The following is a 24,313-nucleotide window of genomic DNA, read 5'->3' on the forward strand; positions in this document are numbered from 1 at the left end:
TAGATATTATAGCCACCACACCAAAGAAGTGAAGTTAGGTTAATCATAATGAAATATACCAAAACATGATGAAAAAATAATACTTCAGTAACCCAATTATGGAAACAGTACTTATGTATTATAGAGGCAACACTAAAGTTCTTCACCTAAGTAGAACCTGTTTCCCTGACGCTCAACCGTAAAGAAATCTCACAAAATTTATGATAAATATAATATTTGCGCATTAGAGGGTGGGGGTGGGGATTGAGTATAGCGGGTCTGCATGCAAAATGTGTTAAGTACAGTAACTCTGCATATTATGAAGTAAGAATTGTTTTCTAACTTCATACTGTCCAAATACTTTAGTCCCCCCTCTTCCCCCTAATGTGCAAATATATTGTCTAAATTATATATTTCCCATCTATTCTGTCACTTGTCTTTGTCTTGTCTTGCGCTAAGCTAAAAGAAACTAACAAATGAAACCGGCTCTACAGTGCTTAGATGGATAAAGAACTTTAGTGTTGCTGCTTTAATTATTTGTTATAGCAATCAAACATTTCGTGGTAACGAACTGTAGTAAGGAGCGACCCGGCTCAATAGTAAACAAAACTCTAAAAAACGGAATTTGATACTAAAAGATACATCAAAAGAATCAAATTTTTTTGCTGAATTTAAATATATACGTTTCATCCGATTTATTTTTGTTCATAATCTTCGTTGTGCGTGGCTAAATATATCTTTGCTTGCAGAGTCCATGGTTTTGATGGATTTACCATCTTCCAAAGGATGTAGTCAAACTAACGACAGTTACTGGAAGAGACAGAGAGAGCAAATAGATATGTTCTTGGAAAAACTGCTGGCAGATCAGTGTGTTGAAAAAGATCAAATGTTCAATCCAGAAATAACTTCCAAGGTAAAAGTAAAGCAAAGATTATATATCTATAACTCCATAGTAAAAATAATGTTTTAACTTTATCAGTTTTTTTCAGTTTAGTTTTAGATAATTTCGAAGACCACACTGCCTTTCCGTGCCTTTCCATGAAGAGGTCACACCTAAAAGCTATGACCTCTGTCCACGTAATATGTCAGATAAATCTAATGAACCAGAACCGAAAAGGTCAAAGAGACTGGCTTCCGCTGTTGCATTGAAAAAAAATAAGAGCAATAAACTATATGTAATTAGTTTATTAGGTATAAATTTTGTTTGGCTTTATTCATGTCTTTTAGTTTTACTGCTGATGATGAACACTTTATATGTGTTCGAAATATCCAGTTAAATTTTGTATCTGTTCACTGTCAATAAAAAGGTTTCATCCCTATTTTGAACTGTTTTACTTTAGTTTAGTTTTAGTTTTTCAGTATTTTTTATCAGTTTAGGCTCTAAATGTATTTCAGTGAACCAGTCGTATACAACTTACATTCGTGTACAAAGTATTCGTATACAACGAACCAGTCGTATACAACTTAGCATAAACAACTTACAATTATTTTTTTTTCGTTGTTTTGGTTATCTAGAGAGGAGGAAGTGTGACTCCCTAGCATTAGTAACTTGAATGTTTAGATCGATTTTTTTTTAATTTAATCAGAGCGTGGATACTTCAAAACCTATTCTCCATTCAATAACCTTGTTTTCAAGTCTCGGCGTTTTAATTAGTTTAATAATTTTATTATTAATTATTAATTAATTTTTATTAATAATTTTAAAAATTATTAGTTTAATAATTTTATGCTCTACTCTGGATGTTTCTTTGTTGCTGCTAGCAACTCATAATTGAGTCAAGTACTTACATCTCTGAAGCCTTTAAGTCATAATGAACCCAAAATTGTATTATCTGTTGGTAATAATAATAAATTTCCAATCAAGACGTCCTTTTGTTGTTGGATTTCATGCTAGTTGCTATTTAATTGTGTTACTTTAAGTTAGAATTTTTTTTTACCATGGAATCTGAGTTTATTCTATACTTTCTTCAGGACCATATTTTAGTCCTTGTTTCTCCAAAGACAAATAGCCGCCTTTCAAAAATTTGTTATTTTTCAATCTCCTATGGGGAATTCTAAGCCTTCAAAAGTATGTAAATTTTTTATAAGTTTTTTTTTAAGTCCTTATTTTTAAGTCCTTTTTTTTTAAGTCCTTATTTTGCACTGTCAGTGAAATCTCTGAAATTTATTGTGCAAAATTTATCAAACAGTTCATGGTAACGAGCTGCAAGTAAGGAGCGATGCGTCTCAATAGTAGCCGAAACTATAAGAAATAGAGTCTTGATAATAATAGAAACATCAAAAGAATCAAATTTTGATGCTTATTCGAAATATATAAGATTCATGAAGTTTAATATTACCCATCAATAGTTACGAGCATAAGAAAATTTGCCTCTATTTTGAAAAAAAGGAGGAAACAACCCTAAGAAATTAAGTGATCTTAATAAAAATCAGACAACGAGATTCAGAATCTCAGAGAACCCTACTCTAGAGTAGGGTTCTCCCCTCACACTCCCCTTTTTTACCCAAAATTTTGAGCCATTTTCTTCATTATAGTCCAAAAATTTAATAACTATGTCTTTGAGGATGACTTGACCATCCAAAGCCCTCGGGGGAAGGGCTGCAAGTTATGAGCTTTGCCCATTGCTTACAAACAGTATTGGCTATTGGGAAGCATAAATATATTTTCGCGGGGGAGGGATTTTCTCGTGGGGGTGCCTACTCGGGAGTATCTTTCCATGGAGGGGGATCTGGACTTCCCGGCATTAATTAAAACACTTTCAAAAATTGAATTTAAAAAAAAAAATTCAACTTGAAGAAAGGAGCAACATTAAAATTCAAAACGGACAGAATTCATTGCATGTATAAGGTGGTTGCCCCTTCCTCAGTACCTCACTCTTTACGCTAAAGTGTCTTCTGAATTTGTAAAAAGCTAATTATTCTTTTTAAACGGTCCATGTGTATCAGGAGTCTTTCTTAAATACCTGGAACAAAAAGTCAAACTTTAGCGTAAAGAGCGAGGTACTGATGAGGGTGCAACCCCCTCATTTACAAAATAATTTCTGTTAGTTCTAACTTTTCATCTCCTTCCTTACTTTCAGTTGCAAAAACTGTTTTTTTTTTAATATTGAATAAAAATAATACAATTACCTTTAACGGCCCACAATTACCAGACAGTTTCAATAAGCTTTCACATGTAACCACGTGGTTATGTATTTGATTTGGTGTGAAGTTTCATCCCCCTGATTCTTATTTTTCTTTTAAAGAGCAAAAGCTATGCCGAATAGGAAGAGAATTGTCCCTCCTTAAGGCCTACTTTTTACTACCAAACAAGACTAGACAAGGCTCTAGCTAGTAACAAACTCAACAATTATTCACACATAGACGACACAAAAAAAAACACCAAATTGACTTAATTGTCGGCAGCAGTTATTTTCTTTAGAAACTGTAAAGGAAAACCTCTTTTACTGGCAAGAAATCAATGAAGCAACCAGAACACATTGTAAAAGGGCTCAGAAAGAACCATCTTTTTATGATCAGGTTGACAATATACAGATTCCAACATACGAATCCCCGACCATGTTGGGTATACGACATGCCTCTTTCCTTTTCTCCTTTTCAGATGCAACATCTTAGCACTTACAGTTGTAAAGAGCTATAGGCTTCAACATATTGTTGTTGTTTTTATTTCCCTCCAGAATAAGTGGAGAAATCTCCAGAATATAGAAGAAGTGGTTTTAGAACTGGTTTAGTGATTTTGGAGAGGGCTCATTCGATTAGAAATCAACATTTATAGCGATCTTTTTAAGAGTCTAAGTTATTGGAGGGCAATTAGTCCCCTCCCGCGCCCTTTCTAGCTAACCTCTCCTGAAACATATTTGATCAAAATTTCAAGGTAGCCAATTGTCTCGGAATAGCCTAAAGATCAGATAACTATGCCTTTCTTGACGACATGACCCATGACCACAGTCCCTGGGGCAAGGGCTGTAAACTTTGTGAGTAGCCCATTGTTTACTTATAGTTTGTTTTTGGGAAAGGGAGGGGGAGCATGTTTGATCCTTGGTCTCTAAAAGACAAAGGGCATTATGGTGAAACTTTCAGGAAAGCCAAAGGGGATGTTGAACAAAATCAAAATACACTCTGCATGTGCTTACGGGCTGCCAAAAGGGCGAATCAGCAATATTTCAAGAAACTTTAAGGGTATTAAGCTGAAACATTCAGGGCATGTTGAGGCAGATGACGAAAGGTGGTCAGAGGGTAACCTTGCACCATTGGTCTTTTACGATCCCCCCTCACATCTCAAAAGGGTAATGGAATGTTTGTTCCTGGGTGTTTCCAAAAAAAAGCTATAGGTATTAAAGTGAAACTTTAGAAAGTGTTCAGGGAAATGGCGAAGAAAATAAAAAAGCACTGTTGGCATCAGGTTGTCTAAAGGGCGCATCTACAATATCTTGGGAACGTCTATGGGTATTAACTGTAAACTTTCAGGGCTTCTATTACTACTACTACTGCGACTGCGACCACTTGTTAATAGAACTATGACTACTTGCAACTGGAACTACTTGTGACTGTTACTACTTAAGACTAGTACTGTGACTACTTACGACTTCAGCTACTTGCAACTACGACTACCTGCAACTATGACTACTTGCGATTTCGATTACTTGGGACTACGACTACTTGCGAGTCTGATTATGCCTGCTGCTGCGACAAATTGTAGCTGCGACTGTGACAATTTGCGAGTGTGACTACTTGTGACCCCGATTGAAACTTTTTGCGACTGTAACTACTTGCGACTCTGACTACTTGAGTTTGTGACTGGAGCAACTTACTAGTCCAGATACTTGCAATTGTAACTAATTACGACTTTGACAAACTGCAACTACGAGTACTTGTGACTGCTAATACTCATGGCAGTGACTGCGACTACTTGTGACCGCAGCTGAGACTACCTACAGCTGTAAATCTGACTACTTGCAACTGCGACTGCAACTGTTGTGACTACAACTACTTGCAACTGCGACTACTTTGCAACTATCAGCGATTGCAACAACTTGTGATTGCCACTACTTGCGGCGGCGACTTCTTGGGACTGCTACTACTATCAATTGAAACTATTGTTGACTCTCAATAACTCGAACCTCGATAAATCGAAATCCTTGATAACTTGAATAATTTTCAATCCTATCGGGAAAACTTCCCTAATCGAAGCAAAAACCATGTATATCTTTGCGGATATGAAATTATTTTGCGTTAATGGTTTAACTCTGTAAGTCGAAGCGATCCAAAAATTACCTCTATAACTCGAAATTCAGTAGATAAATCTTAGTTTTATTTTCAATTTACCTCCAAAAGTCAAAATTTACCTCTAAATCTCGAAGTTTTTTCAACGGACCTTTGCTGGTCCAAAAAAAAACATATTTTTGTATTACATTCGGTTAATGTTCAGGTGTGTGTTTCCTAGCAAACAAAACTTATTATTGACATTTGAAAGTCAAGTCTTAACATTTGAAAGTCAATTTATGATATTTGAAGTCTATAATACACTAATAAAGTTATTCTTAACTTGGTAGTGGCTGTAGGGAGTAAATTTAGCGATGTTGTACCTCTGTAACTCGAATTTTATTTGGCTTGCCTCTATAGCTCGTTATCTTTATTAATTTTAAAAGAACTTCTTCCACAAGACAAGTTTTTCAATGAAAAGTAAGGAGCTCCATTGAGCCAAAAATGAGCAAAAATGAAGTCAAATAATCTTCAAAGCGTAAAACTACCACAAGCCGCTAACAATAAATAAAAGAAACTAAAAACAAACAAATTACAATAAACACCCAAGTCAAACTCAAAACGATCAAAAATTAACATGAGTAGGGCACATAACTCCTATGCCTTCTCAAGACAGGAACGCAATTTGCGCTTTACTGAAAAAAATAATAGCAAATGACCGTGGATTGTCAGGTTAATCGTCAGTGGCTCCTTAATATTGAAATTTTTTCATTTATGAAAGTAAGAAAGGTGAAAATATTTCTGACGCATTTTGTTTTCAGTATTTTATTTAATTAATTTTTGTTCGTTTTTTGTTGACAACGTTTCTTTCCATGGAAAAATAATATTGCATATCACTTAAGTTTTCTTCTATTGGAATCCACAGTATGGGTTGCTATTTGTATGTCGGAGAAACTTTTTCAACAATTTTTAATCCTGATACAAACAGTGTTTTTTAATTGAATTTTATAGCTTCTGAAGTTGACCTGATTAATAAAACTTAGTATCATTCCCAAGAGATTTTATCTATGCTCTTTGATAACCTGGATATACTTAAACTTTTTATTTGTTTAAATTGTAAGGGCAGAAGCAGTAATAGTAGTATCCCCAAAAGTTTCAACTTAATACCCCAAGTCGTTCTCTATATATTGCTGAGGTGTCTTACTGGCAACCATAAAGACAATGCTTTTTGATTTGTTTTGAAGCAAAGTTTAGTTTTAAAGCAGAAAGCATAATGGGCCAATTGTATAATTGTGGGGGTTTGATATGCATAATATCTCTAAAGATATAGTTGCTGGACCGTTCTACTATGCTGAATTAAATGAAAAACAAGGTTTTTTTAACTGAAAGTAAGGAGCAACATTAAAACTTAAAAACTAACAGAAATAACTCCGTACATGAAAGGAGATGTTCCCTCTTCAACGCCCCGCTCTTTACGCTAAAATTTGACTCTTTCTCTCAACTCTACTTTTTAAAGCAATAAAAAACTTTAGCGTAAAGAGTGGGGCACTGAGGAGGGAACAGCCTCTTTCATACACGGAGTAATTTCTGCTCGTTTTAAGTTTTAATGTCGCTCCTTACTTTCAGTAAAAAAACTTTGTTTTTTATTTAATTTCTGATCGTTTTTGAATTAAAGCATGTTTTGATTTTGGCTCTGCACATGAATAATTAAAACCAATTTTGTATATTAATTTTTTTGTGGCTAAATGACTTTCTTATAGTTTTGATCGGACGATTTTGAGAAAAAAGGAGTGGGGGAGGAGGCCTAGTTTCCCTCCAATTTCTTGGTTTCTTAAAAAGGCTACTAGAACTTTTAATTTTTTACGAACGTTTTTATTAGTAAAAAATAAACACAACTTACGAAATAACTTACGTAACCAACTTCTATATTCGTATGTTTTTATTAGCTATATGTCTCCCCCTCGTCAACATTTCACTCTTTACACTAAAGCTGAAATTTTGTCCCAATTCCTTAAAAATGACCCCTGAATCACAAAGGCCGTAGAATAAAAAGTTGAAATTACTAAAAATACTTTAGCATAAAGAGCGAGGTATTAGAAAGAGGTGAACCCTATACGCGTAATAATTTCTGTTCGTTTTAAGTTTTAATGCTGCTCCTTACTTTCAGTTGAAAAGAGTTTTTCATATTTATTTTTTCGTATTTTTTTTTAGTAATGATAGAAAATCCTGCGCCCTCTTCATGGAAAATCTCTTCCCCCATGGCAAATTCCTCCAAGGAAAGATCCCCCCATGTAGCCCCTCCCCTCAACCCCTCCTCCAACCAACCACAAGAATTTCCCTGAAAACCTCTGCACACTTCCCAATAACCATTACTATATGTAAACACTGGTTAAAGTTTGTAACTTGCAGCCCCTCCCACGGGGACTCTGGGGGAGTAAGTCGTCCCCAAGACATAGTTATTAGATTTTTCGACTATTCTGAATAAAATGACAATCTCAGAATTTTGATCCGGGGACTTTGGGAAAACAGTGAGCGTGGGATGGGGCCTAGGTACCCTCCATTTTTTGGTCACTGAAAAAGGGCACTAGAACTTTTAATTTCAGTTAGAATGAGCCCTCTTGTAACATTCTAGGACCACTGGGTTGTTGCGATCAATCCTGGGAAAAAAAAACAAACAAATAAACATGCATCCGTGATCTGTCTTTTAGCAAATACATTTTTGTTCATAGGAGCTAGAACCTTCTACAGTAGGGTTTTCTGATACGCTGATTCTGACGGTTTGGTTTTCGTTAAGATTTCATGATTTTTAGGGGGCTGTTCTCCGTATTTTCAAAAATAAGGCAAATTTTCTCAGACTCGTGACTTTTGATGGATAAGATAAAATTTACACCGCGTAAGGATGAAGGACAGGGGCACTGAGGACCAGAGGTAAGCTCCCAAAGGTTTTGGAATAAAAAATCGTTAACATGTTTTGGGAGCATGAGCCACAGGCCATGGGGATGTCAAAGACTGTGACATACCACGAGGGATGATGTGCCACGGGGGGTGGGAGTATCCCTGAACCTTGATGATTCACAGGGTATGGAGAACCCTGGGCTAGGAATTACTACGGGTGACGAAGTGTTATGGCCATGGAGTACCTTGGCCATATGTCAATGGCCATAGAGATTCAGTCCCCGTCATCTTCGCGTTAATTTTCATCATTTGCATCGAACAGACCAATATTACCATGGGTCAGGAAGTACCACGGGCCAAGAAGTGCCACGGGCCGTATATATCCATTCATTCCCTACCAACTCTGCAAAAAAAAACATTATTTACTTCAAACGAGCCAGGAAGTAACACGGACCAGGAAGTGCCATGGGCCAAGAAGTGCCACAATTAACAGTAATTTTAAGTTACTCGGAAAGGACCCACTGGGGTCTTTGAAAAGGGACAAATCTTAAAATTAATCAATTTTTAGATTGAGTTGTCTTTCAATAATACTATAGATTTGACTGGCTCTGCCTTAACTAGGAAAAAGGAAAGAAAAAAATTATAAGGCCTCTAACCAAATGAAAATAAAATCTGAGAAGGACCTTGAAATATTTAAAATATTTAAAGAAATCACAGCTTCTTTATAGTCAGAATCGAGTTTTAAAAATACCTTAATCAAAGGAACTAAGTCAGAATAAATACACAAGCAACTTCAAATTATCTGAGAGATTGAATACTCTAATAAACCAAAGGCGTTGGTACGCAAAGGAGAATATACGCCTCTAATTACAGATAGGGTCGAAACACAAAAGAAGATTCAAAAGACTTTAACTGAAAACTAAGCTCAAAACACAAATTCAGGACATCTCGGTTAGATAAAATGTCAAAAAGGTTCTTTAATATTATTTTAACTTACATTTCATGAAATTGACACAAGACAGGTGGTTGCCACAAATAGTTAAAGACAGGTTGCTTACCAAAAAGTTCCCCTTCTTCCTAACTTGATGTCGATACAAGAGAACCTCTATTTCTCTCAGATCCGTACGTTATATTCATTTTGATACTTAATTTTGATTAACTTACTTACTTTTTTGGTCCGTCATTTTCTAAATTTTAGCCAACCCCCAGTCTTTAGTTGCTTTAGTCAAGTTAGCAGGTCCTTTAAATCTCAGAGCCTGTTCTCAAAAGATTTAATGCTGATATTGTCCTTTTTTGTATATTTTTGTCAAGTACGACTGGAATAAATTAGGTCCTGTTATTTATTTGGTTTTCAAATGTTATTCAATACTTGAAAAAAAGAAATATAACTTTAATTTAAGAGGTTGGTAATTTATAATGGCCGATATAAAGGGAACGTGTTTTTAAAATTGGTTGACATTTGTTGCTCTTTTCTTCTTGTGGCGCTACCCACAGAATTTGAAAATCCCTAAACTGGACCATAGAATAAGCGACAGTGCTTTGTGGCGCCATCCATTGAAATTCAAAATCCCTAAAATAGACCATAGAATAAATGACAGTGAACGGAAACGTACTCCTGGTGTGAATAGAAACAGTAATGCCGCCAAAACAGAAACGTCCGAGGCAAAGCCCTAAGAAAAATGTTGATAAGTGTTTAACCTGCAGTGCAAATTTGGACGAGAGTTCATCAGCACTAAACTGTGATGACTGTGAAAATTGGGTCTGTGCAGCTTGCCTAAAATTGACTGACTCTGAATATGACCTACTAAGCAAAATGGTGGAGAAAATCAGTCTCAAAGGGGTATTCCCAGCATGCAAAGTAAGTCCCCAGAACGCTTCACATCAAGGTTCTTCAGCCACCGAGATCACATCTATTGTGGGCAATGCACTAACCACGCTACAACTAAGTATAAATCAGTCTATTGCGCAGTCGGCGGAGAGTCTGAGATCTGAGCTAACGACCATCCGTGAAAAAGTTAATGTGGTCGAATCGTCTCTTGCGAGCAAGTGTAGCGCTGATGACGCCAGACGAATTGCGCAAAGTGAAGTCTCTTCTCTGCAGTTCAACTTTAAACAGTCATTAGAGTCGGATGTTCGTCGTTTTGTTCGTGCCGAAAAAGACAGAGAGAATAGAAAAAATAATGTCGTCGCTTATGGTATACAACCCTCCCAGGATGACAGCAGAGCTATTCTTTCGATCCTAGATAATGATTTTGGTATAAAACGCGACTCGGTAACCAACGTGTGAAGACTCCTGCCTCGCACCAGAGAAGGATCCACGGTGCAGCCATCGGGTAGCCGCCCACCACCAGTCATATTCACGGTTAGTTACTTTGCACAAAAACAGCAAATTCTTCAGAAGTCCTTTGAGAAGAAAGGTGAAATACAATTCAGAAGGGAAGACCGCGTCTGCCATAAACCCAGTTCTTAAAGTCAGAACTGCCGCAGGGGAGATAAACCTAGCAATTTGTGACTTTCAAATTGTGTCAAAAAATTGACCAAGCCAAAGGGAAGTACCTCCATCCCAGTCGGTGCCCATGCAGCACTAAATCTGCATAATAGGGGACTTTTATATAGCGTTGTAAATAAAGTGTTTAGTTATGGTGAGCATAGTTTGGGACTAAGTGATAGTGTCCAAGACCTACGGCAAAGTTCCTGTGTATTCTTGCGCGATGATGAGTTATCCTCGACTGCAACGGATGTATATTTGATATCCTTAACCGGCAGTTCCAGTATCACGTCTCTAGACTCTCAGTCGGATGCTACCCCCTTTGAGCCGATCAAAGAGGATCAGATGGGACCAGGTACAAAAAGCAGTCACCAAGTAAGTCCTGACTTTTCTAGTCTCATATCTGACGTCAATCAACTAACAAACAAATTACAGGAGCTTAGGAGTCTCATGTATGAAAAAGACTATGACCTGGTCTTATTAACAGAAGTGTGTCCTAAGAATTCAAGAACAAGGCTAGATGATTCTCATATTAATATGCCTGGTTACCGAGTCGTCTCCAACCTTTCTTGTACAGGATGCAAACGCGGTGTTCTGGCTCTGATCAAAAATACCTATGCAGCACGTGAGCTAAGCATTGAGGCAAATTCAGCCTCCGTCGAATCTGTATGGTTTGACCTTGCTGATGAAGACCAGCGCCAACGCCCTCTCAGAGTCGGTTGTATCTATCGAAGCCCGTCTTCACCCTCAGCCATTGAGACTGAGAACACTCTCTCGTTAATGTTCCGCCTAGCAATTGAAAACTTTAAAGGCGATTTTATTGTCGGAAGTGACTTGAATTTCCCAGAACTGATCTGGAAAGACGGGTACCCTTACAACCCTACTGCCAATAGCCCGATTAACGCTAGACCATTCATTGAGATTGTACACGACCTTTCTGCCTACCAACTAATTGACCAACCAACTCGGTTTCGCCCTTCCCAACAACCCACGATATTAGATCTGGTGTTTGTAAACAGAATCGAAGCGATTCAGAAGGTAAACTATCTCCGACCAGTTGAGAAAAGCGATCATCTTGCCATAGAAATTATCACCTCTAGACGTCCAGTGAAAAGTAAATACAAAAGAAAGGTCTACACAGATTACGAGGCGATCAGAAAGGAGCTAAAACTTATCGACTGGGATGAACTACTTCAGGGCGATGTCGAAGACCAGTGGGAGAAATTCCTGACAGCTGTCACCGAGATTCAGAGTAGAAACACGACATAAAGGCTGGTTCCCATACCGAAGACATTACCGTATATGACCCCTAGCATTAAAAGACAAAGAAATCGCAAATTGCACCACTGGAAAAAAGAGATAAGCCTGGTCACTATGAAAAGTACGTTCACGCTCGGAACAGACTATGAAACTTAACTAAACATCTGTACCAAAACTCTGAACTTGGACTTCCAATGAATGCAAGAGTAACCCAAAAAAGTTTTGGAATTACGTCTCTAGTAAAGACCACGCTAGGCGCTGTGTTAAACGCCTCACTACTGATGATGGAGGAGAAGTGACTGACACCCAGAAACTAGCAAACTTACTAAACAACCTGTTCGCTTCCGTATTCACAACAGAACCAGATAGTGAGCCTCCACTCCATCCTAAATACGACATACCGTCTCCCATGAGTACGGTTGTTATCACTGTACCTATGGTGGAAAAGAGGCTAAAAAACCTCGATGCCAACAAATCAGCCGGCCCCGACGGAATCCACCCGAGGTTGCTCAAAGAAACAGCCACCGAGATTTCCCCCGCTTTGTGCCATCTATTTCAGTTTTCTCTCGATTGCAGAGTTGTTCCCTCACAATGGAAGACTGCTTATGTTACACCTCTATTCAAAAAGGGTGACCGGTCTAAAGCTGAAAACTACAGACCTATAAGCCTTACGTCTGTTGTCGCTAAGGTTTTAGAGAGAATTGTCAATGATGCACTTCTCAAGCACCTAGTTTCCAACAGCATTATCTCGGACAAACAACATGGTTTTCTTCCCGGGAAGTCAGTCGAAACCAACCTACTCGAAAATTATGAGCTAATTACTCAGCTTCTTGACATAGGATTTCCTGTCGACCTAATTCTACTAGACATTGCCAAAGCCTTCGACAAAGTCCCCCATAGTCGTTTGACCGACCTTATTCCTCATCTATATCAATGACCTGGTAGCTGAAACAAAAAACCATTTGACTCTTTACGCCGACGACTCCAAGCTATTTGGTACGGTGGACAACATTAGCCTACAAGCCGATCTCAACCAAATTCAAGCATGGGCAGATAAATGGCTTCTGTCCTTCAACATCTCAAAGTACGTCACTCTTCATTTCGGCCGTGGTAATCCGCAGCACCAGTACACTATGTACGACGGCAAAACGTCATCGACAGTCTTGATTCCTACTTCTAGTAGTGGTAGAGACCTGGGAGTCCTGTTGGATGACAGCTTAAAATTCCACAAGCACACCGCCCAAGCAGTTTCGAAAGCAAATGCAAATTTGGGACTCCTGAAAAGAACCGTCATTAGTCGATCCTCCACAGTTTTTCTGAAATTATATAAAGCTCTGGTCAGGCCAATCCTAGATTTCGGAACATGTCTTGCTGGTCCTTTTTACAAGAGAGACATCCAGCTTGTTGAGGGTGTCCAGAGGAGAGCCACCAAATGCATCGACGGTTTACGCAGTCAGCCCTACTGCAGAACTGCAATCCTACTGCAATCCTAGATTTCAGAACATGTCTTGCTGGTCCTTTTTACAAGAGAGACATCCAGCTTGTTGAGGGTGTCCAGAGGAGAGCCACCAAATGCATCGACGATTTACGCAGTCAGCCCTACTGCAGAAGATTACAATCTGTTAACCTCCCAACACTCGTTTTTCGGCGTAGGCGTAACGACATGCTGCTCACCTACGGGTACCTCCAGCAAGCGGATCAGAAGCTGTTCACTTTCTATCCCCACCAAAAGCAAACACGAGGAATTTCCAAAAAGCAGTTCAAATCCAGCGTTAACACCAAAGTCCGACTAGATTTTTTCAGCCAGCGAGCGGTGAATGATTGGAACCAACTAAGCCAAGAGACAGTCTCTGCAACCTCGCCCGAGGAATTCAAAAAGAGGCTCGACAAGGAATGGGAGGCCGAACCATGGAGATTCCAGTGGTAAAACCCCTCCCAGCCCTCCCTACCATAACAGTCGTGGAAGACAATAGAGAGTTAGCTTGGAGGATGATGCGGCTTGTCATACCCAACCATCTCACATACTCTATCCGAAGTTGCTGTTGTGCGGTGGTGCCAACTCTAAATCACTGGAGAATGGTCCTTGAACCATACCTACCATGTGATCACCGTTACTGAGTGGGCTTGAATTGCACCTCTCCAACCCTCTCTAGTCCCTACGGTTTTGTCGCTTGACCTTAGCACAGCGACCAGATCTATCGCCATCATCAACTACGGAGCATCACAGTTCTCGCAACTATTTCGCTCCGAAGTGCGAATTAAGGTAATTAAGGTAATTATGCTAAAAGGTTTATGGATGGTTTACGGATCAAAGAGGATTCCAACCTTTACTGAAATTAAATAAAAAAAAACTAGTTTTTTTAACTGAAGGTAAGGAGCGACATTAAAACTTAAAACGAACAGAAATTACTCCATGTATGAAAAAGGCTGTTCCCTTCTCAACGTCCCGCTCTATAAGCTAAAGTTTAGCTCTTTCTCTCAATTCTACTTTATTAAACAGTAAAAAACTTTAGCGTAAAGAGCAGGGCGTTGAGAAGGGAACAGCCACTTTCATACAGGGAGTAATTTCTGTACGTTCTTGAATTAATGCATGTTTGATTTTGGCTCTCCGCACAAAAATTATTAAAATTGAAATTTGCATATTCATTCTTTTTTTGGCTAAATGGCTTTCTCGTAGTTTCGGTCAGACGGTTTCGAGAAATAAGGGGTGGGGAAGGAGGCCTAGTCGCCCTCCAATTTTTTGGCTACTTAGAAAGGCAACTAGAACTTTTAAGTTTTAACGAACGTTTTTACTAGTAAAAAAAAAATACACGTAACTTAAGAATTAATTTACGTAACAAACTTCTATATTCGTATATTTTTATTATGTATATGAGGGGGTTTGCCCCCTCGTTAATACCTCGCTCTTTACACTAAAGCTTAAGTTTTGTCCCAGTTCTTTAAGAATGATCCCTGAATCAGAAAGGCCGTAGAATAAATAGTTGAAATTACTAAAGACGCTTTAGCATAAAGAACGAGGTATTTAGGAGGAGAAGAAGCCCTCATATGCGTAATAATGTCTTTTTGTTTTAAGTTTTAATGCTACCCCTTACTTTCAATTGAAAAAACTTTGTCATGCTTATTTTTTCATTGTTTTTTTTTTATAGTAATGCTAGAAAATCCACGCGCCCTTTTCATTGAATTTCTCTTCTCCCATGACATATTCCTCAAAGGAAAGATCCTCCCACATAACCCCCTTTCCTAACCCCCCGCCCCCCCCCCCAAACCGAAAAATCCCCCTGAAAACGTCTGTACACTTCCCAATATCCATTACTGTATGTAAACAATTGTCAAAGTTGGTAACTTGCAGCCCCTCCCCCGGGGACTGTGGGGGAGTAAGTCATCCCCAAAGACATAGTTATTACGGTTTTTGACTATGCTGAACAAAATGGCAAAATCTCAAAATTTTAATCCGTTGACTTTGAGAAAAAAATGAGCGTGGGAGGGGGCCTCGGGGCCCACCAATTTTTTTGGTCACTTAGAAAGGGCGCTAGAACTTTTCATTTCCGTTAGAATGAGCCCTCTTGCGAAATTCTAAGACCACTTGGTCGATACGATGACCCCTGGGAAAAAAAACAAAAAAAAAACAAGTAAACATGCACCCGTGATCTGTCTCCTGGCAAAAAATAAGAAATCCCACATTTTTGTAGACAGAAGCTTGGGTTCTCTGATATGCTGAATGCGATGGAATGATTTTTGTTAATATTCTATGATTTTTAGGGGGTGTTTCCCCCTACTTTCCAAAATAGGGCAAATTTTCTCAGGCTCATAACTTTTGATGACATAGACTTAATTTGATGAAACGTATATATTTAAAATCAGCATGAAAATCCGATTCTTTTGATGTATCTTTTAGTATCAAAATTATGTTTTTTTTTAGAGTTTCGTTTACTATTGAGCCGGGTCGCTCCTTACTACAGTTTGTTACCACGGACTGTTTGATTGAGTTACTAAGAATAAGTATATTCATTTAGAATTACAATAAGGCATTCTTGCAGCCTCCCCCGCGTTAATTCTTAGCATAATTTTCGTTTTCAAAAGAGTAAAAGAAAAATCACAAATCTACCAAGAACCATTGCAATTTAATTTCTTCTTGCGTTACTTCTACATGGAACCCCTGAGACTTATGGTGTTAATAATCTATCCATAATTTTTTCATTTTTTAATTTTAGTACCACAAGAAAGAGTCCGATTATGGACAAAAATTGCAAAAATATTGACTGTCCATGTTCAATATGTTGTTACATGTGTTCTTGTGGCTTCTTGCAAGGAAACTCGTACTTTCCTCGCTTCATCTAGGCCAATGCTAGAACTAAAGCTATTCTGATAGTAGGTAGAAAGTAAATTTTCAAGGTTTGTCTTCCCTGTCATTACTTATTCCTACTAGGGAAAGATTTCCCTTTAGACCTATGATTGTGATATTTGAAGGCGCAACCTCCTTTGTAATGTGTCCGCCATACTTTTCATTAACTTTATTCAAAGCAAACTTAATTCAAAATGGTGCCTTAGTAAATGAAGTGATAAACATATGAAGTCAACAACGACTATTTGAAAAATAAACCTTTTTAGCGGTAGGATCAATAGAAAATACAGTTGAACCCTTTTCTATAGAGGGTGATAGTATGTAACTTAGATGGCATACCAATATTATGCAATTTCCAATTTCTTATGAAATACACAAATGGCCTCATTCATTTTAGCAAACATCATTCAAAATGGTGCCTTAGTAAATAAAGTGATAAACAATGACTATTTGAAAAATCGAACCTTTTTAGCGGCAGGATTAAAAAATGCAGCTGAAACCTTTTCTATAGAGGGTGATAGTATGTAACTTAGACGGTATATCAATATTATGCAATTCCGAATTTCTTAAGAAGTACACAAATGGCCTCATGCAGTTTTGCAAACTTCATTCAAAATGGTGCCTTAGTAAATGAAGTGATAAACATATGAAGTGCTAAACAATGACTATTTGAAAAATAAAACCTTTTCAGCGGTATGATCAATTGAAAATACAGCTGAAGCCTTTTCTATAGAGGGTGACAATACATCTCTTAGATGGCAAGAGGCCATCTAAACTGCATGAGGCCATTTGTGTACTTCTTAAGAAATTGGGATTTGCATAATATTGGTATACCGTCTAAGTTACATACTCTCACTCTTCATAGAAAAGGTTTCAACTGCATATTTTAGTGATCTTGCCGCTAAAAAGATCTTATTTTTCAAATAGTCATTGTTTATCACTTCATATGTATCAACAGTTTTGCCCCATAGTAACTTAAGAGGTTCGTCCCTAGTGTTAAAATAAACTATATTTACTGAGTCATTATAGCTTTCACATAGCAAAGGGAAAATACGTAATTGTGTTTCAATATTCGGGGTAAGCATTACGACATCTTCATGAGCAACAAGGGGCTCCGAACGACTAGAAAATTTATTTGAATGATTAAAAAAAAAAATTTGATTGGATACAGGTTTACTTTGCTACATATCCCATCCCTTCACCCGAAATTTCTTCAGCAAAAAAAAAAAAAAAAACCCAACGGAATTTAATTCTCGGTTAATAGGCTTTCCTAAAGAAATTTTGTTATTCTGCAAATTCGATGTACAGTCTAATTTGTTCAGAATATCATATCCAATGATTATTTCAAATTTCAAATTTAGGATAACTAAAAATTTCCTAAATATTCTTTACTTACGATTTGTTTCATCTGAAATGCTGAACGCTAGATTTATTTCCCCTAATACGGATTGTTCTGGGCACCCGGCTGACTGACCGTATTTTAAACAGTAGGTTGTACAAAAAATGTGGTTCAATTCCGCTTTCTAGGGCTATAATAAAAGAAAGGTTGAGATGGCTAGGCCACGTTTTGCGGATGAAGGATGACAGATTACCGAAGATTGTTCTTTTTGGCCAACCGTCTGGGGCTACATGGAAAGCAGGTCGTCCTTGTCTGGGTTGGGAGGATGTCATAAATAAGTATTTTAAGGAAATGGGAACTTCCTGGGAGGGTGTAAAGAGGGAGGCCTTGAGTAGATTATGTTGGAGAAGGAGCGTGAGTAGCTGTGTTGGCCTCAGGTGGTTTTGTGCTGCAGTGAGTTATTAGTAGTAGTAGTAGTAGTAATAATAATGGTAAGGCGTCCCCACTAAAATATTTCACGTTTCAAGTTGAATCTCTTTGAATCATTCTGTGATAATTATTTCTTATAGTCCCAGAACTGAGTTATTTTGAAGACATTTTGTTTTGCATTGGATATCCTATAACCTTACTTCAATCCATTATAGAAAACAGACTGAAAAAGGCAGAAATGGGTGAATCAACCCCACAACCCCTAACAGATAGCATCACTTTGGTGAGCGACATGAAAATTTTTACTATTCTACCCTATAATTCTAAATTTAGTAATATACTGGGAAAATTTTTTGAGAAAATATGACATTAAGGTCACTTTCAAAATTTAAAATAAAATACTGAGCTTTTTCAATTGCGGCAATGATAAAACCATCCCCGTTCTGGGTTATTTAAAGAATTTCCTGTTCTTGTGGTTGTTTCTATATTGCTAGGATCCATCGACAATTGGAGGAGAGATTGTCGAAACACAGGTGCTCAATTATCAAAGTCAGGGAACTACGCCAAAGGCCTGCTAGTTTTGATTCCGCCTTGGCTCAACACGTCGATGACCATTTCATTTTGCTTGATAATACCTCCACCATTGCCCCCGATCAGGGAGCCAAAAGATCACCGTAAATAGAGATACTGGTGAAACTTATCTATTCTCCATTTATAATGAACTTGTTGATTCTGAACGTTATTAAACCTGTCCACTGTATCCACCAGATTATATTTCGCAACCTATCTCTGTTAATACCATGCCTGGTAAGCGATTAGCTTTAAAAAAGCTTAACATAAAATGAAAGTTTGAGATGCCATTCAGTATCGTATTTTTATTCTTTTACCCTTTCACCAGTACATAGAAAGAGGCTTTTTTTTAAGTTCTAGTGTTTATTTTAACATTTAGTTTTTATACTGCCATTCGGACTTGTATCTTTATTTTTATCCTGCACACAGGACGGACGACCGTCTCGATCGAAATATTTGCATAGTTCTCTTCTATATTTCACTCGTTATTATTATCCTCGTTTTCTGTTCTTTACAAGTTTTTTTAGTTTAGGAATTAAGACCATATGGCCCTGCTTCTTCCAGAGGGGAGGGGGGTGCTGGAGGCCCAGGACAGGACCCAAAAGTTATTGTTTCTGATTAGTGTGAAGTTTAAACCCGTAAGTCCCTATGTAAGTCTGTATGTCCCTGTGCAATGTTGAGAAGATTCCGTTGTCTCTTAATGCAATGTTGCGAGGATTCTGCAATCTAACTTGCTATAAACTCCCCTAGATACAAGGTTAAATGCCAAAACGACCCATATGCCCCTATGCGATGTAGCAATGATTCAGCTATTTTTCAATGCAATGTTGCATGGATTTGCAATCCGATGTGCTATAAATTCCCCTTGATACAAGCTAAATTTCCAATGTGTTCGTATTCCCTGCTTATGACGCAATCTTGATAAAGAAGAACCCGTTATCTTGGCGTAAATACACCACATTTTATGTACTGTTACTATATATTCATAAATACCACACTTACAAAAGTTCTCTTTTTATTGAAGAAATGACCAGAACAAAAAACTATTTAGATATTGACTGAATGAATGAATGCATTTTGTAACCCATCAATCAAACAGTTCGTGGTAACGAACTTAGTAAGGAGCGACCCGGCTCAATAGTAAACAAAACTTTAAAAAATGGGTTTAGTCTTACATATGGAAAGTTACGAGCCTGAGAAAATTGGCCTTATTTTGGAAAATATGGGGAAACACCCCCTAAAATTCCTGGAATCTTTACGAAAATCACACCATTGCATTCACCGTATCAGAGAACCCTACTGCAGAATTTTCAAGCACCTATCTACAAAAATGTGAAATTTCGTATTTTTTGCCAGAAGACCGATTACGGGTGCGTGTTTATTTATTTATTTTTTCCTTTTTCCCAGTGGTGATCGTATCGACCCAGTGGTCCTAGAATGTTTCGAGAGGATTGAGGGGAGGTGGTTACGCGGAAGGATCTTTCCATGGGGGAATTTGTCATGGGAGGAGATAATTTCCATGAAGGGGGCGCAGGATTTTCTAATATTATTTAAAACAAAAGACAATGAAAAGATAAATATGAAAAAGTTTTTTAACTGAAAGTAAGAAGCAGATCTCCTCCTAAATACCTGTTCTTTACGCTAAAGTATTTTTAGTAACTTCAAGTATTTCTTCAACGACCTTTGTGAGTCAGGGGTCATTGTTAAAGAATTGAGACAAAATTTAACCTTTAGTGCAAAAAGCAAAGTATTAAAGAGGGGGCAAACCTCCTCATCTACGTAGTAAAAATATAGGAATATGGAAGGTCGTTACGAAAGTTAACTCGGAAGTTACGTATATTTTTTATTAATAAAAACGTTCGTAAAAAATTAAAAGTTCTAGTTGCCTATATTAGACCAAAAAACCAAAAGATTGAAGAGCAACTAGGCCTCCTCCCCCACTCCTTTTTCCTCAAAATCGTCCGACCAAAACTAGAAAAAAGCCATTCAGCAAAAAAAAAATGTAAATTTCGTTCTAAGTATTCATGTGCGGAGAGCCAAAACCAAGACATGCATTAATTCAAAAACGTTCATAAATTAAATAAAAAAAACAAGTTTTTTTTAACTGAAAGTAACATTAAAACTTAAAACGAACAGAAATTACTCCGTATATGAAAGTGGCTGTTCCCTCCTCAACGCAACACTCTTTACGCTAAAGTTTTTCACCGTTTTAAAAAGTAGATTTGAGAGAAAGAGTCAAACTTTAGCGTAAAGAGCTGAATCTACCGGCCAACAGATGGCCGATAGATCAGTCAGGCCCTAATATTAACGCAATAACTTTAAAGGCAGCAATAATCTTTAGCGGTAATACGGCCTACCCAGCAATCTCTATTCTAGATTCTGTGAAATTGTGCCAATTGATTTTCCGGAGCTCCAGCATAAAGGATAATATCTTTAATCGGCAACAGGGTTTAATGTTGAGGAAAAATAAAGAAATGTATCTACTTTATAAAGTTTAGTTTGGTTCTTATTTTCTAGGCAAATTGTCAAGAAGTCCAACGTGAGCCCAACAGCCCAGTCCCACCATTATTGGTATCAGGTGAGTTATATTATGTTTAAACTGTTCTCCATGACTCGCAAGTATTTTCTAAAAAATTATATGCTACAACTACTAATACTACTACTACTAATTTTTCTACAACTAGTCCCACTACAACTACTGCCACTACTACTATTCACACTACTACTACTACCATGGCCACTGCTACTACTACTACTAACATCTCTCTTCAGTACCAAACCAAAGGGAGAAAAAAAAATTCAAAATGAAGAAACAAACGGGACTACAACTAGTAGAAGGAAAAGACAAGCTAAAACAACCCAGATATTTCGCCTGTATGTAACAAGGCGTCTTCCACGCTAAGTTAGAATTAAATAAAAAAAACTAATTTTTTTAGCTGAAAGTAAGGAGCGACATTAAAACTTAAAACGAACAGAAATTACTCCGTATATGAAAGGGGTTGTCACCCTCCGCAATCCCTCGCTCTTTACGCTAAAGCTTTTAATTGTTTTAAAAAGTAGAATTGTGGCAAAGAGTCAAACTTTAGCGTAAAGAGCGAGGGATTGCGGAGGGGACAACCCATTTCATATACGAAGTAATTTCTGTTCGTTTTACGTTTTAATGTCGCTCCTTACTTTCAGCTAAAAAAATTAGTTTTTTTTAATTTAATTTCTGAACGTTTTTGAATTAATGCATGTTTGGTTTTGGCTCTCCGCACATAAATTATTAAAATGAAATTTGTATATTAATTCTTTTTTGGCTAAATGGCTTTCTCTTAGTTTTGATCAGACGATTTTGAGAAATAAGGGGTGGAGAAGGAGGCCTAGTTGCCCTCCAATTTTTCGGTTACTTAAAAAGGCAACTAGAACTTTTAATTTTTAACGAACGTTTTTATTAGTAAAAAATATACGTAACTTAAGAATTAACTTACGCAACAAACTTTCATAACCTTATATTTTTATTATGTATACGAGGGGGTTTGTACCCTCGTTAATACCTCGCTCTTTTCACTAAATCTTAAGTTTTGTCCCAATTCTTTAAGAATGACCCCTGAATCAGAAAGGCCGTAGAATAAATAGTTGAAATTACTAAAAATACTTTAGCATAAAGAGCGAGGTATTTATCTCCTCCTAAATACCTCGCTCTTTATACTAAAGTATTATTAGAACCCCTCATATGCGTAATAATCTCTGTTCGTTTTAAGTTTCAATGCTACTCCTTCCTTTCATTTGAAAAAAGTTTTCATGTTTATTTTTCATTGTTTTCTTATAGTAATGCTAGAAAATCCTGCGCCCTTTTCGTTGAATTTTTCTTCCCCCCTGACAGATTCCTCCAAGGAAAGATCCTCCAACATAGCCCCCTCTCCTCATCCCTACCCCCAAACAAAATAAAATCCCCCTGAAAACGTCTGTACACTTCCCAATAACCATTACTATATGTAAACACTGGTCAAAGTTTGTAACTTGCAGCCCCTCCCCCAGGGATTGTGGGGGAGTAATTCAGCCCCAAAGACATATTTATTATGGTTTTCGACTATGCTGAACAAAATGGCTATCTCAAAATTTTGATCCGTTGACTTTGGGAAAAAAATGAGCGTAGGAGGGGGCCTAGATGCCCTCCAATTTTTTTGGTCACTTAAAAAGGGCACTAGAACTTTTCATTTCCGTTAGAATGAGCCCTCTTGCGACATTCCAGGACCACTTGGTCGATACGATGTCCCCTGGAAAAAAAAAATAAAAATAAAAATAAAATAAAATAAACACGCACCCGTGATTTGTCTTCTGGCAAAAAATACAAAATTCCACATTTTTGTAGATAGGAGCTTGAAACTTCTACAGTAGGGTTCTCTGATACGCTGAATCTGATGGGGTCATTTTCGTTAAGATCTTACAACTTTTAGGGGGTGTTTCCCCTATTTTCTTAAATAAGGCAAATTTTCTCAGGCTCGTAACTTTTGATGGGTAAGACTAAACTTGATTAAACTTATATATTTAAAATCAGCATTAAAATGCGATTCTTTTGATGTAGCTATTGATATCAAAATTCAATTTTTTAGATTTTTGGTTACTATTGAGCCGGGTCGCTCCTTACTACAGTTCGTTACGAACTGTTTGACAAACTAAATAATAGAACTACAGATAAATATAAAACAATCTACAAAATCTAAGTTAATTAAATATAAAATTAAAAGCAATAAAAACAGAAATAGAAAACAAACTAATACCTATATACAGTTATTACTACTGCGATTGAACACCGCGGAGTATTGCTATACAATCAAAACTACTGCCATTGAGTACCACGGAGTTTTTTTTTAATAAACAATATTGTGAGTGAGATCAGTGAAAACACACACGCAACTGTCATGGCTGGCCAGTTCGACTTTAGATCTTTTATTCTTCAGCGGCAAGCCCCTGATGCGGCACAACTGCGCATGCTCTTCCTATACCTAGATCTATTCAAAAGTGTGCTCTTGATTCCCTCCTACGAAGTTCCAGTTTTCTTCAAACGACCTTATTCCGCCGTTTATTTTAACGACCTGCTTTTCGTTTGGCCTCACAATGGATGAGCCGAAAAGCATAATCTTTGACATTTTGTCATCTTCCGCCCGTAAAACTTGACCTATCCATCTCGAATATCCTTCCATTATAATACTAGAGAGTAGAATTGAACCCCGTTTTTCGCAGAGCTTATTGTATTATATACGGTTAGTCAAATGAGTACCTAAAAGTATCCTTAGACAATAACCATAGAAAATATTTCTCGGCTTTTTATGGTCACGCTAGTCCATTTTATTCTTAATCCACCGACTTAAAGTTCTATTGTTTCAAAAATTTTTGTCTCATATATCCTATTTTTTTAAACCATGACAACACCTACCCTCTTTAATAATGCTAACCAGATACGTGAAACTATCTACTGGATCAATTTTCTGATGTGCCCCCGCCCCCCTCCATTTTGTGAAATATATATATATATATATATATATATATATATATATATATATATATATATATATATATATATATATATATATATATATATATATAGGGCTCTGAGTCCCTTTGGCTTAAACTGGACCGCAACACCAACGTGGTTGCAACCATTGGCCAAAAAAAAAATTCAGATGACTTTTAGAATTTGCTCGGGAAAAGTTGAGGGATTCCTCTTAAAGTGAAAATTATCCCTTCAACTTTTACCCTGAGTGCCTCAAGCCAACCCTGTACAATAGTATTCTAAGTTTATATTAAGATTTAGGATTTTTGCTAC

At 37.3% G+C, this 24,313-nt stretch overlaps 1 protein-coding gene across 2 annotated transcripts in view; it reads left to right on the forward strand.

The window, feature by feature from the left end:
• Positions 1-24,313, forward strand: part of LOC136043922 (cyclic AMP response element-binding protein A-like) — a 294,352-nt gene that overhangs the window by 443 nt on the left and 269,596 nt on the right. The window contains exons 2-3 of one of the 2 annotated variants that reach the window (XM_065728971.1): positions 729-898; positions 21,022-21,082. In XM_065728971.1, coding sequence (XP_065585043.1) covers positions 729-898; positions 21,022-21,082 — 231 coding nt within the window. The remainder of the gene's footprint in view (positions 1-728; positions 899-21,021; positions 21,083-24,313) is intronic. The other variant, XM_065728973.1, reaches the window with a different exon arrangement.

This window comes from Artemia franciscana, chromosome 2 (genome assembly GCF_032884065.1).
Source record: "Artemia franciscana chromosome 2, ASM3288406v1, whole genome shotgun sequence".
Lineage (NCBI taxonomy): Eukaryota > Metazoa > Arthropoda > Branchiopoda > Anostraca > Artemiidae > Artemia > Artemia franciscana.